The 15253-nt window shown below is 38.4% G+C and overlaps 1 protein-coding gene across 1 annotated transcript in view; it reads right to left on the reverse strand.

Moving 5' to 3' along the window:
- The window catches only part of LOC130192807 (transmembrane protein 266-like), a 53419-nt gene that overhangs the window by 33455 nt on the left and 4711 nt on the right, over positions 1-15253 (reverse strand). The window contains exon 3 of the mRNA XM_056412974.1: positions 4188-4379. Coding sequence (XP_056268949.1) covers positions 4188-4379 — 192 coding nt within the window. The remainder of the gene's footprint in view (positions 1-4187; positions 4380-15253) is intronic.

Below are 15253 nucleotides of genomic sequence, written 5' to 3' on the forward strand. Positions count from 1 at the left end.
AAAAAGAAAACAATGTATACCTAGGGAGTGATCTATTCTCTATTCTACATTCATTAATTTAATTAATTAATTCATCTTCACACACTCTCAGGTGGGTGTTTTTTCTCTTTCAATCCTGACTCCCACTATTTAAATGTATTCTGTCAAAAGAAAATTCACAGGTTGGCAAAAGCACCTTTATAAAGAAGACCTATATATATATATATATATATTTAAATTATGTTTGACCTTTATCATCACCAAGCAAGAGGTATATAGGTGATGATGATTAATGTGAGAGATTAGTCTCGCGTTTAAGGTACAGCGGAGATGTAACACACACATTTACTGGACAGCTCATGCCTGCTGGATTTAAATGGAATTTCATTAAAGCTAAATGAAAGAATGATGACTTTTACAACTCCCACTGGCAGCGTTTTTACAGGCAGACATTTCGCACTAATGACTTGAATATGAAATAGTGACCCCATCGCACTGAGCACAGTTTGAGTAAATTGGGCTCAGTGGTAAAATAACCTTCACCGCTGTGTTGATGGAGCTTCTTACAGCGGGGGCTTCTCACAGTGGTTCAGCCTCTGGACCAGAACTTTAGTCTCTTGCCCTCTGGACCCCGAGCTCATTTGAACATATTGGTATAGTCATGTTTTGTGATTACTCAACACCGGCAGGCCCGTGACCCAGTTATAGGCCGACAGGTATTTCACAGGTTGAGCAACAATAGGAAATACAGCTTGTATACGTAATTAGTGTAAAGTGGATGTTTTCACAAGCAAATACAAGCATGTTAAGCATACACACATCTATCCATTATGCATAGGGATGTATATATATATATATATGCTATCACTGACCCTGATCAGAAATAGGACACACAAGGGTTGTACTGGCTGCAGTGTGAGTGTCCAAAATCCATCTGTTTCTGGTCTATGACCGGCTAACTGAAGGGAGCCAATGGAGTGAGACCTGATTTGGTGTCAAACGGAGCAACTTGGATGAGGTGGTGTGTGTGTGTGTGTGTGTGGAGTTGGCATGTGAGTGTGTGTGTGTGCGTATGTGTGTTGGATCCTGAACTCCAGCTGATGGTGTTTGTGTGCATCCCAGGGAGAGCGTGTGCTCAGAGCCAGGTTTGAGTCAGAGTTGCTGGACGGAATGGGCGGACTGGACCCCGTGGGCAGGCTTTGCACAGTGAAAAAAAAGAAGATCTGTTGATGTTGTGACTAATCAAAAGGACAGCTGTGACGTGACCTCATATCCATATGGCATACCAGCGTTTCACAACATCATGTTAAAATGGAAAAAAAGGGGGGAAAGCAGAGCCACCATCAGCAGGTCGGAGGTTTAACTGACGTGCCTTTGTGATGTTATGTCGTCATCACCTTGAAAATCATTACAATAGTATAGATTTTTATCTGTATAATTAATGGATGTGGCTTTCTTCCTTGAGCGCCTGTAGTGGACACGACTAATTGAGTCCCATGTGTGCGTAGTGCAGTGGAACAGAATTCACAACAAGAGGAAAAATAAAAGTATGAATAGTAAAAAGACCAAATATTGATTGGTGGTTTCATATAAATCCTAGAAAACAAAGTTATCAGTCAAGAACTGCATGTGGCAATGTGTAAGTTATAATTGACTTCAAATAAATGACTGTAAAAAGTACTATATTCATGATTAATGTTGCAGTTGTTGTTCCTATACAGGACATTGTTGTGAAAACCAATACAATAATTGATGGTGGCGTCATATAAAAAATTACTTACGCAAAAATTAAGAGAGTGATATCATTGGCTCCTGCGCTGCAAGATGTCGCTTACAGTCAAGTTCTTTTTTGTCAGCGGGATCAGGGAACACGGCGGAGATTTTGTCTGAAATGATGAATTGATCTCAGTCGACTTAACGGACGCCGGGCGGCCCGGAGGGTGTCACTTCGTGATAAATGGAAGTACGACTGAGCAACAGGGACAGCGAGTCAAGGACTTGGGAAGGGAAACTTAATACATGATGGATGATAATGATGCATACTATGGGCATTTAAGAGAGAGAGAGAGAGAGAGAGGCTCCATCGTACAGGTGGTCTTCTTTGGTGAGTTTAACTGCAACCTTTATAAAAGATGAAAAAGATCTTCTCACTGCAATGAACTAGTATCAAGAGTAAAACAAAAAAAATACTGTATTTTGCAACAAACAAAATGCAAACATGCAACCGTTTGTTAGTCTGTTATAGTTTGTTTGAGTAAGATTGACACTGACAATAAATTTAAAAAAAGGTTGACCCAGAAATACTCAATTTAAAAATTATACAACTTTACAATATGTGGTTACATCTCATCGTTACTTTTTGAAGAGACGGGTGAGAGAAGGGTCCAATATGATAATATCTCTGGCATGTGCAACTATTTGCTCATTCAAAGGCAGGCTGTTCATTTGTTCATGTGGAACTATTTGAAACAGAATTTAAGCTTTTTTTAGTCGATGTATAGACTATTATGTTAAATCCGTAATGATGCAATGAAGTAAGAGAAGAAAAAAATGATTGGAAAATGTAATTAGTTTTCCAAAAAGATGTTCCGTTTTTTTAACAAACATATAATATGTTAAGCTCAGCGAAGATAAAAAGCACCTTCGTGTTTTATGTTTTATTGTGGTAGATTGTGAGTCTGTTCATAAGATGCATAATTCTGTTGGCTCAACAGTGACTGTGCTGTGTTCACCCACAGCAGGAATAAATACCTCCAGTGTGTCACTGACACCTCCCTGTTGCCAAACTGTTCACAGAAACACATCATTGTCACTGTGAATTCACATAAAAAGCTGTTTGAAACCAATAAATGAGCACACGTCTGTCACTCACACTTGCCTTTGAGGAAAATGATATTAAAAAAACCAGAAAGTCACACTCAGATCTTCCACCACGTGTCTCTGCAATGACCACTGCTGTATTGTGCGATTGAATGAATACAACCCACAATTAGTAACCCCTCCGTCTCACCAATGTAAAACACGGGTCACTGAAACTCAATGCAACCATGAGAGGGACCTAGAGCATGCAATCATACGTGACCACCCGAAACATAACGCTGCAGCAGAATATGAGATTAGCCCTTGACAGACACAGAGGTGCACCTGTAGCACCCTGAAATATGTTATGTCATATATTTTACCAATTTAATACAACTGTGGTAATTTCTTTTATTTTACTTTTAATGTGTGGTTAAGGTAAATCATTTGTTGTCTCTTTAAGAGAGGGGCGCTGTCTCTTTAAGAGTGGGGCGCTGTCTCTTTAAGAGAGGGATGCTGTCTCTTTAAGAGAGGGGCGTTGTCTTTTTAAGAGAGTTGCGCTGTCTCTTTAATAGAGGGGCGCTGTCTCTTTAAGAGAGGGGCGCTGTCTTTTTAAGAGAGGGGTGCTGTCTCTTTAAGAGAGGGAAGTTGTCTCTTTAAGAGAGCGGCGCTGTCTCTTTAAGAGAGCGGCGCTGTCTCTTTAATAGAGGGGCGCTGTCTCTTTAAGAGAGGGGCGCTGTCTTTTTAAGAGAGGGGTGCTGTCTCTTTGTGTTGCCTTCGGGTCAATATGACCCGATTCAATGTTTAACCCTCCTGTTACCTTTATATTTACTAACATATTTTACCCTTGAGGTCAATATGACCCCAGCTATTAAAATCTCCAGAAAATTATTAGAATTAATATTGTTTTCCAAGTTTAAGTGTGAGGTACTTTATGTTTGTTTGTTGACTCCCGAAAGAACACCGACATTAAACATTGAATCGGGTCAAATTGACCCGAAGGCGACAGGAGGGTTAAATATTGAATCGGGTCAAAATGACCCAACGGCAACACAAGGGTTAAGAGAGGGGCGTTGTCTCTTTAAGAGAGGGGCGTTGTCTCTTTAAGAGAGCGGCGCTTTCTCTTTAAGAGAGCGGCGCTGTCTCTTTAAGAGAGGGGTGTGTGAAGGGCAGCTGCAGTAATCAGGCTGAAGACAACACAACGTATGCTTGTTTTAACCAGGAACTTGTTAATTAAATGAAAGTTGCAAAACAGAAAAACGACGTGTCTCTGACCAGTTCATTTTAAGGGTGTAACACACACTCATATGTTCACATGCTCATGATCCTCCTGGCTGAGATGACGAACAAATGAAATGTATCCATCCCGTAAAAACAAGGCATCACGACACAACGTCGGCTTCACTCACCCTTCCCTGTTTTCGTCTTCGTCTGCGTTGGAGAGGAGCTGCGAGCCGGCCAGCGAGAGGTCCAGAGCCGCGAGGGGCAGATCTCTGTAGCTGAAACTCACCAGCTGGACCGGAGGAGTCAAGTACTGGTTCTCGTCCTCCGCTGGCTGGGAGATGATCTCCAGGTCCGACAGACTGGCCTGCTGCACCTCCCTAGTTACATGCCAACACAGACAAACAGAAAAGACACGCACACAGAGACGCACAAAGAGGAGACAAAACAAGGAAAGGCATCACTAAAAAAACATTTCTTAAATCTTAAATGTTTGCAGAAATATTTTAAGTCAAACCAGTGAAAATCAATTTATAAAGTATGCTGGTCTGGAGATGCCGTGTCAGATTAGTGTCGCCTCAAAGAAACAATCTTCTTCTCTTTTTTTTTTTACATTTCAGGTGAATATTTGAATAGTTTAAATATCAGAACCACACTATAATGACATTCATCAATTATCCTAAAGGTAGCAGACATAGACCACGATAACAGAGCGGGAGATAAGGACAGCAAGGCTCTCGTTGAAGAAGCATATGAGCACAAATGCAATGCAGATTTAAAAAAAGATTAATTATTCAGCCCAGCAACTTCACTAAGAACACACTCTTATTTACAGCGATGGCCTCGGGGAGCGAGCGCAGGGTCACCGAAGGTCACACGCAGACACCCACTCAGCTACTGAGAAATCACACAATCCTCCACTGTTGAGGACCAGAGGAGTTGCGGGTATACAGTGCCTTGCTCAAAGGCAGAGATTTACTTGGGGGGGGGAGAGTGTGTTGCTGCGACTGTTCAGGTTTTCTCAAGCGGTCTGGAAATGTTTGCCGTGGTTAAATATTAGTATATTATTACTTTTAATAGTATGTATTACTTACTTTTATTTTTTTATTACTTACTTTTAATCGTATATATTACTTACTTTTAATGTTTTTATTATTTACTTTTAATCGTATGTATTACTTACTTTTAATGTTTTTATTATTTACTTTTAATCGTATGTATTACTTACTTTTAATGTTTTTATTATTTACTTTTAATCATATTTATTACTTTCTTTTAATGTTTTTATTATTTACTTTTAATCATATGTATTACTTACTTTTAATGGTTTTTATTTTAATAATGTACTTACTTTTAATGTGCTGTACTGTCGCTTTGCTTTGTGTATTCTGTGTTCTTCTTACCACACATACTGTTGTCGTGTGTCTTATCCTGTAATGTTTGTTGTTGTTTTATATTTATTATGGTCTGTCAAGGGACGAAAGATGCTAATTAGCTGTGTAGCTACAATCTGGTGCAGTGCATTAAATGGTTATTTATGTTTTAACTGTACACCCTAACCCTAACCCTTTTTAAATAAAGATAATAATAACTAGAACGGGCACTCGGTAGAGCGCATACCTTCGCCGCAGCCACTTTTTTGGTACCTTTTCATGACCTTGGCCTTGACTTTTGACCCGATCGATCCCAAAATCTAATCAAATGGTCCCCGGATAATAACCAATCATCCCACCAAATTCCATGCGATTCGTTTTAATACTTTTTGAGTTTTGCGAATAACACACATACAAATAAATAAATAAATAAATACACAGCGATCAAAACATAACCTTCCTCATTCTCAAATGCGAAGGTAATAAACCAGCTTCAGAGAAGGAGGGGTGACAAGAGACACATTGAGGTCAGCTGAGAACTGAGAGGTAGCCAATACCTGATATGTGATCGTTGTACAGGGTACATTGAAGGCAATATGAACATTCTTAAATATTATTAGAGTAAACAACTCTCAAGGTTGAGATAGATGTCACAGCTAGATTCTGTACAATCTTTCAATCTTCATAATGCATCTTAAAATAATTATTTAAATGTGACACTAGCATTATCATAACTTTGTAATGCTAATTTGATCATTGCAAATATGAGATATGCTTCAAAGCAAGTCAGCTAATTAAGCTACTTAGTTGTGGCAGACACAGATAGCGAGATAATGTTAGCGTGCATTTCATTACAATAGTAAATACTTGAGATTATAGTAAAATTTCTTTTAAAAAAAAGTTTTATATATACAGGACTGTCTCAGAAAATTAGAATATTGTGATAAAGTTCTTTATTTTCTGTAATGCAATTAAAAAAACAAAAATGTCATGCATTCTGGATTCATTACAAATCAACTGAAATATTGCAAGCCTTTTATTCTTTTAATATTTAATAATTTTTTAATTGCATTACAGAAAATAAAGAACTTTATCACAATATTCTAATTTTCTGAGACAGTCCTGTATATCAACTCGTGATATTCTTTATTCTGAGGGGGAAAAAAGGATTGGTTACATGCATCGCATGTTAAATAGTTTTGCTTTGTGAAGCAATGAATGAAGTGAATCACAGTTGCAAAAGTAATATGTGTTGTTGACCCACTTTGAGTTATAATACATTACATCTATGGGATTTGGGGGAATACCTGGAATATGAAATACTGAAATATTGACATAGAAACAAGACCAGCCTAATATGTTTGACCCATATGCCTTCAAGGGGAAATTAAATACATCATTACAGTATATGACATAGTTCAGTTATTAATTTGAAGTTTTCTTTAACTCAAATGCACCTTCCGTCAATATTTCCAATGCATTAGGTTTTAACTCCATGTGATTTACAAAAAGGGCATTGATTACCTTCGCATTGAAAATGCGGAAGGTTATGTTTTGATCGCCGTGTATTTATTTATTTGTATGCGTGTTACTCGCATAACTCAAAAAGTATTAAACCGAATCGCATGAAATTTGGTGGGATGATTGGTTATCATCCGGGGACCATTTGATTAGATTTTGGGATCGATCGGTTCAAAGGTCAAGGTCAAGGTCATGAAAAGGTCAAAATCTTCTTTCTACCATAGCACGGTCAATTTGTATCCAATTGGCATGCAACTAATGCCAACATGTTCATAATTCAATGCCCAATCTTGTGATATGCGAAGGTATGCGCTCTACCGAGTGCCCGTTCTAGTTGTTTATTTTTAAGTGCAGTACGTGACAGATCATTATGCCAACCTTCCTTTGTGTTCCTAGCCTCAAACCTCCGTGCTACACACTAACCCAGCAAGTCTTTAAACCTTGATATTAATACACGTCAAGGCTCCTCAGTTGTGGGCCAGCAGCACGTGGCCCTGCGTGCCCACAAGCCCCAGTTGTGTAAAAGCTGGGCCATCTCAGTCGAGCGTGGAGGTGGAAACAAACGCTGAGTGCAGCTGCAGACTGACTGTGTGTGTGTGTGTGTGTGTGTGTGTGTGTGTGTGTGTGTGTGTGCATGTGTGTGTGCGTGTGTGTGTGTGTGAGCCATGTGGTGTGTATTTTTAGACCGGAGCAGATGCTGGTGTATCATGTCTGCTGTGACGTCATCGCCTCTCTCTTTGTCAGCCGAGTGGGTCCCCACTCTCAACGTCAAAGGAGTGGGAGAAAAGAGGGATGGATATCAGGGGTTATACGAGAGGGCACAGGGGAGGGCAGTAAAGAAGAAAATGAATCTGTGAACAGTAAAAGAAGAGAAGATGGGGTAGGACCTGGGGTTGGAACCCAAAGAGGGGTAAAGAGGAGCTCAGAGGACCGGTGATGAGAAGAGGAGGTCAAACATAAAAAGTAAGAGTGAACATAAATACAAAATGTGAGTAGAGAGAAAAACGTACGGGTAGAGAGGGAGGAGGAAAAGCTGGAAATGTAGCGGTGATAAGACGATTAAAAAGAAGAAAGAAGGTGGTAAAAAAAGAGAGGGGAAGGTACCTCCATATACTCACAAATACAAATATAAAACTACAAAAGAATGCACGATGAAAAGGACACTATGAATCATAGATTCGTGTTTGTTGTGCTTTCATAATATTGCAAGTCATTCCATATTTACCTCGTGGCTAAAACACAAAGAAAAACTATAGCTGAGCTTGCAAAGAGTCCGCCAAGAGTATTCACATCAGCCATTTGCATTCACGCAGTCAAAATACTCTTTTTCCACTTAGTGTTTCCTCCTCAAACAACCTCAAATCTGACCCACAGACATACCTTTAGGAAAGGACAGACAGGCAAACAGACAGGATAGATTTGATAGATATGCAGGCAGATAACAGTAACTTCCCAACACTCTCTCTCTCACACACACACACACACACACACATACTATGATCCCATATCACGACACAACCCGTAAATATACAGCGATAAAGTCAACATTAAAAGGACCTCTGATGCAATCTGGAGTGACCTGTGCCATTGAAGGACATCTCAATATCTGTGTGTGTGTGTGTGTGTGTGTGTTTGGCAGAACCGCCCGTTATGGGAACCATCACGACGTCAACAAAGCCACCGAGGCTGATCTGGTCTAACCTCTGTGACCTCAACACTGGACAGTACGGATGTAATCAGCCAAATACGGAAAAAAATCTACAGACGGGCAAATAACATATTGAAGCAGCTCCTACCTGAGCTGAGAAACACACAATTTAAAGATGAGTGACAAAACAAAAAGACCTTAAAAAGACAACGCTAAGTTTCTGAGCGACAGCACTGTCGAGGTGCAGGTCAAAGTTCAACAAGATGAATGCGGAGTGTTTTTTTTCTCAATCAAACACATCTTCAGTCTTACGCATTATGGATGAAAATTCATGAATTTGTGAGCCCCGTGTCCGTTAAAGAGGAACTCTAAAATCGATTTTAGAATACAACTTTAAAGGTATTGGGAAATCCTTCTGGAAAAAAGTTGTAGCTTATTGCGTCTCCAGATGGAACTGCAAGAATCTGAAAAGTCTCTGGATTTGTGGAGTCAAAATTAATGATGCTCCTCGTTTGTGCTTGAGCGTAGCGGCTTTAGGCCACGTCAGCCGCGACTAGCATAACACACCAAAACCTTTGATTTAACTCCCAGTGCTCCGGTAGAATTGTGGGTAATGTGTGCACAAGGTTTTGACGTGTAAGAAGAATTCATGGAATGAAAAACAAAAACCATCTCTGGTTCTGCTGCGTTTATTTGAACTGTCGGAAAAATGTTAAATGAGCGCAATGCTAATCGGTGACATTGACGCTTTTATTGCTAGTTTTATAACAGTTTTATAAAAACACTTTTACTCATCCATACCAAAAGATGCACAGATGAACTGTGAAAAGAATCTGAGGTTATCGTTAAAAAATGACAATAGTAGCATCTGGAGGCCAAACATACAGGACTGTCTCAGAAAATTAGAATATTGTGATGAAGTTCTTTATTTTCTGTAATGCAATTAAAAAAACAAAAATGTCATGCATTCTGGATTCATTACAAATCAACTGAAATATTGCAAGCCTTTTATTCTTTTAATATTGCTGATTATGGCTTACAGCTTAAGAAAACTCAAATATCCTATCTCTAAATATTAGAATATCATGAAAAAGTATACTAGTAGGGTATTAAACAAATCACTTGAATTGTCTAATTAACTCGAAACACCTGCAAGGGTTTCCTGAGCCTTGACAAACACTCAGCTGTTATAAATCTTTTTTTTTACTTGGTCTGAGGAAATATTAAAATTTTATGAGATAGGATTTTAGTTTTCTTAAGCTGTAAGCCATAATCAGCAATATTAAAAGAATAAAAGGCTTGCAATATTTCAGTTGATTTGTAATGAATCCAGAATGCATGACATTTTTGTTTTTTTAATTGCATTACAGAAAATAAAGAACTTTATCACAATATTCTAATTTTCTGAGACAGTCCTGTATACACGATATAGCATCATAGAGGTGTTTCTTAATTATGTAGTTAGAAGTAAGAAGATGTAAAGCTCAAAAAGACAAAAGAAATCCAACTGCATTGCTATAGTGACAGATTAACCAGCAGCAGGGGTGTCGTTAGGCCTATTTTAGGGGGGCTTTAGGGGGGCTTCAGTCCAGGTAGTTATTAACGATTGTTACCTGCTTACATTTAGGTTTACTTGAGGCCAATGAAAGGAAAGAGTTAGAATCTGTCTCCTGAAATACAAGAAATAACTATCGACATCTCTCCATTTTTTAAATATATATATTTAATATATTTTTATTATCATATTTTTGAGCATAAAATATCACTATGACCCTGAAATTCCATCTCTAACAATGGATATCCGGGACCCCCAAAAGAAATTGCACACATAACCAAACACACCCCTCCCCTTGGGGCTTAACCCCCCCCACCCCTTTCTTTGAATACTACAAACGCCCCTGACCAGCAGAAACGGTAAACAAACAAAAACTACCGCCTTGTATTGTAAGTGTAATGTAATGTAATGTAAGTGTAACCAGAACCAACAGCAAGGCCTCGACCCATTAAACCCACCTGGTGAACACACAGTGTGTGAGGGGAAACCCGACAGAGCATGAATACAAGAAGGAAAGGCACCAGCTGTAATGTCGCAACCCCAAATCCACTGAACACAATAACCAAATGAAAAAGTCACGGCTATTGTAAGCTAGTGTATTCTTTCAAAAAACTGTTTCAGGTGAGTAAGCATGTGCAGCAAAGACCTTCAGCTAAATAAAAGAGCCAACGTGCCCTCCCAGGCCATCTAAAAAAAATAGGTAGACATCATTTAAGAAAAGAAAATTATGACACTTAATTACAAAATAAATGCCAGAATACAGATATAATGATTCTTCATACTGATATAATGATTAAAGTTAAGGGTGAAAGCTTCTTTAAGAAGTAGAGGGAGCGGATCCCAAGAGTAGTCATCTCTACATGTATAGCATCCAACAGAAGCATTGTTTTGTTTTTCATTAATAAAGACCCCTGTTTTCAAAAAGAGTTGATATTGCGGTCCGGTCTCAAGAGTTCGCTGCCCTCATCCCAATTTGATGGGATTATTTCCCCTTCGGCTGGAGAGAGAGTTTCTTTGAAGATGCATACTCGTCTATGTGGTCAGAAGATAGTCACCAGAGGCTGCGATGCTGTTGACTTATGAACGGTGCAATATGTATTATATGAGTGGAGAAAATGGATATTAAAGTAAAAAACAGAACATTATATTTCTGTAGGTCTGCTCACAGAATGTCATGAGTCATGTCACGATAGATAGCAGGGCATGAGTTATAAGAAAGTCTGTAAGTTTGAGAAAGGCCGTTGAAAAATAAAAATAAAATTATATATAGAGAAATCGACTTTAAAGAGGACTTCAGTCGCTGAGATTTTATATCCCTCGAACAAGTTGTAAAGATGCAAGAATGTCTGCGATGTAGGAAGTGGTCGTTTCACAAGTGATCTATTGAGGCAACAATTTGGCACTCATTATTTTTCTTCTCAGGGCCCTAAAAAAACTATTTATTCAACCCCCTCTCACTATGAGCGATGTGGTCGGACATAAACTCAATTTAACAACCATTATCTGCCAAAGTTGTAAATGTTTTGCATATTTCAAATGAGAGATTTGTGTATTTTGTCAGTGATCATCGTGCTGGTCTGTGGGCTGGACTCCGTTTTCTTTGTATTTATGAGCATGAATCCCGATTGAGCGTCATTTAAATCACAATGTGATTAAAGGTTGACTGCTGCTGTCAAATAGTGACCGTTAAACTGCTAATAAATAATTCCCAAGGATGTATAGTTTTATGTGATTGATGCATATTTAATTATGAAGATTTATAGTTACGGATACATAGGATTTATTTATCTTGTATTCTCCAGACCCGCTTTTAAAGTGCAAGTCTCACTTAACAGTAATTTGAAAAATACAATAATTTGCATATGTTATAAAGTAGCAGCCAAATCCCCTTCTGTAGTTATTCAGTCTTTCAAGCAAACCAGTTATGTCACATGAAAACATTTATTGGCTTCATCACTATCACTAACTTAATTCTGCAACCAATGCTGCAATAAATAAAGAAATAAGCAACCAATAAAAGGGAATATATCATCATATGTCCCAATACTGTAAATGTACAGGAAGGACTAACTTTTATAACAATGCTTTGACGCATATGGTGATCATCAACTTTATGCATTAGTGGCTGCAAGTGTCTGTGATAAGTGACATTTGAATAAACCTTGCTTATTTAAAAATAAAGTGTCAATAAAGTATATTTGTAAGCACTTTTGGTACATCCTTCTGACAGAGTTTAGCAAAATAAATCACTTTTGGTCATTATATAAAATAAATATAACACTATAATATATTTACTTATATATATATATATGTGTGTAGAATTTATGTATATATATATATATGTATAATAATAATAATAATATATATAGTATTATTATTATGTATATATATATCTATGTGTATATATAATATATATGTATTATAATAATATATATATTATTAAAATAGTATATATTATATATTAATGAATATATAATATATATTATAATATATATATATATATTATTATAATATTATATATATATTTATCTAAATATATATATTTATCTATATATATATAGTACGTTGTTGTACTTTGAAAGTTGTCAACGTGCCACTATGACAAATACCTCCACACCTATTTCTTTGGTCAAAGGCTTAATTACCACTCTGAGACTGTGGCTGTGCAGTGTGACGCCACGCAGCGGGATTGAGCCGACAGATGCCGTCCTCTCCACACGTTCCCTACGCACAACATCTCATCCATACCAAAACTCATCTACAGCGCAGCGGCAGGTTTTGGCTCTCTTTCCAAAACAATCATCCCCGTACACATAACCGCTCATGACAGACACAAGCTGCCCACAGCTCACAGACCACAGTCCTGTACCTGGTGCGCTGCCTGGCTGCCAGTTGAGGTATTGGGTAGAATGCTGCTGACCCGGCTCGTGGATTTGTATAAAGTGTTCCTGTGTTCAGCAATAGGGTATAGGCATGTTTATTTTGAGGTATTTGGGATAATTCAGGGACTGTCTTTGGCTACTCTGCTCCACTCACAAAGACTTCGACTCGTGTCAAAGTTACATCGAAATGTGAAAATGCAGACTCGTTTTCAAAGTGGGCAGTACATCATACAGCCTCCTGATCTTGAGAAATAGTGAAGCCGAGCTTAAGCAACAATCTCGCAACAGATTTTGCATGTATATGTAGAATGTGTGGGCAAAGGGACGAAGGTGTTGGCACCAGCAGCGTTCTGGTCCTCTGTTTGTACTCAGAGTAGAAGTGAGTAATCACGTTGTGCAAACGCTCTGCGAGGAGAGGGGAAAAAAGTGCATTGGCCGCAATGCGCTCTCCCGTTGGCCTTCGTCTGACCATTTAGCTTTTTGGTTAAACATTATAGCTTGTGAACTGGCCAGGAAATCTTCTGGCCCCTTCTAACCTTATCCGTTGTCAAACCGATAGCCCACTCCTCCTCTCTACCTCCATCTGCCTGATGGATCATGAAGGTCTGGATCGTGGTCCATGCCTACTACCAACAATTCATACACCCTGGCATACTCATTAAATGTGTTGTTACTCTGTAATGTTTCATTCTGGTCACATGACATCTATTGTTCTGTCCATCCTGGAGAGGGATCCTCCTCTGTTGCTCTCCTGAAGGGTTCTTCCCTTTTTTCCCTGTGAAAAGGTTTTTTTTCTATTTCTTGGGAGTTTTTCCTGATCCGATGTGAGGTCAAAGGTCAGGGATGTCGTATGTGTACAGGTTGTAAAGTCCTCTGAGGAGAATTTGTTATTTGTGATATTGGGCTATATAAAATAAACTGAAATGAATTGAATTGAATTCCTAGATTGATCGATCAATTGTTTTGTTCTTCGCTCTTTTTTTCAACAACAACATCCTCTCCAGTTCTGATACAACTGAAGCTACGCTGACTCTGTGTTGTCTAGCTTAGCACACACCTTAAGACACGCCTCTAGCTCCCCACAGGACGCTGATTGGTCGATGCTCTAACGCATTACTTGAAGCCTGACAATATTTGCGTGATCTAGTAAATAAAACGTTGTTGTTGTACAGACCAGCGTTGTAATATTATTGTTACTATTCATACATGGTAATGAAGAGTTATTTCACTGAAATCCAAACACTTTCAATTAAATCAAACAAAAGTATAAACCCGCCTCTGTTTCTATCCAAGTAAAAATATAAATACAAAGTTGTCGCCGTGAATGTGAATACACGTCTTGACCTTTTCTGAGTATCACCCGTGTTCTTATCTTACAGAAAAGTGGCAGTTTAAAAATTCGGCAAAAATATAATTTTATTTCAAAAAATCTGTGACTTCCAAAGATCCCCCGGAGGAAATGAGTGATATTCAGGGGAGCTGGAGGATTCCCTGGGGGTGGCAGATAAAAGTTCATTGTGGGCTGTAGAGTTGTGGGTCAGGTAGGAGAAGGTCATCATGTGACACAAAAGGTTGCTCAAGGGACCCAAACAGAAGGGCATGAAGTAACTCGGGAGCCACTGGCGCTGAAGAATGTTTATCCTCTAACAACTGGAGGTGTCCCACTCGTGACCCTCATGACCCCGGTGCAATAACGCAGACTTGCAAGCAGACCGGGGGGGGAAGTAATACTTTGGCTTTGTTTGTTTAATAGTTAATCTAGCATGAGCTCCTTATAAACATGGGCATGTGAGCATTGTCATTGTGAGCATGCTAGCGCTAGCACAAAGCATGGCTGCTGTGCATCAGTTCAGCTTAACATTGTTAAGGGAACAATAATCACTGCAAACCTTTCCTAAAATATCAACTTAGATAGACTCAAGACCTAAAAGAGAATATAGAGATGTCACACTTGTGCCATAAACTCAATACATTTATTTTTCTTGCTGCTCAGTACTTTCACCACTGTGAGAAGAAAAATAGGATCCTATAAGTCAAAATTATGAGATAATATCTCATAATAATGAGCTGCTATGTCATAATTATGAGATGCTAAGTCATAATTATAAGATAGTATGTCATAATTGTAAGATAGTAAGTCATAATTATAAGATAGTAAGTCATAATTATGAGATAGTATCTTATATTTATGGGATACTATCTCATATTTATGAGATGCTAAGTCATAATTATGAGATGCTAAGTCATAATTATAAGATAGTAAGTCATAATTATA

This window comes from Pseudoliparis swirei, chromosome 4 (assembly GCF_029220125.1).
Source record: "Pseudoliparis swirei isolate HS2019 ecotype Mariana Trench chromosome 4, NWPU_hadal_v1, whole genome shotgun sequence".
Lineage (NCBI taxonomy): Eukaryota > Metazoa > Chordata > Actinopteri > Perciformes > Liparidae > Pseudoliparis > Pseudoliparis swirei.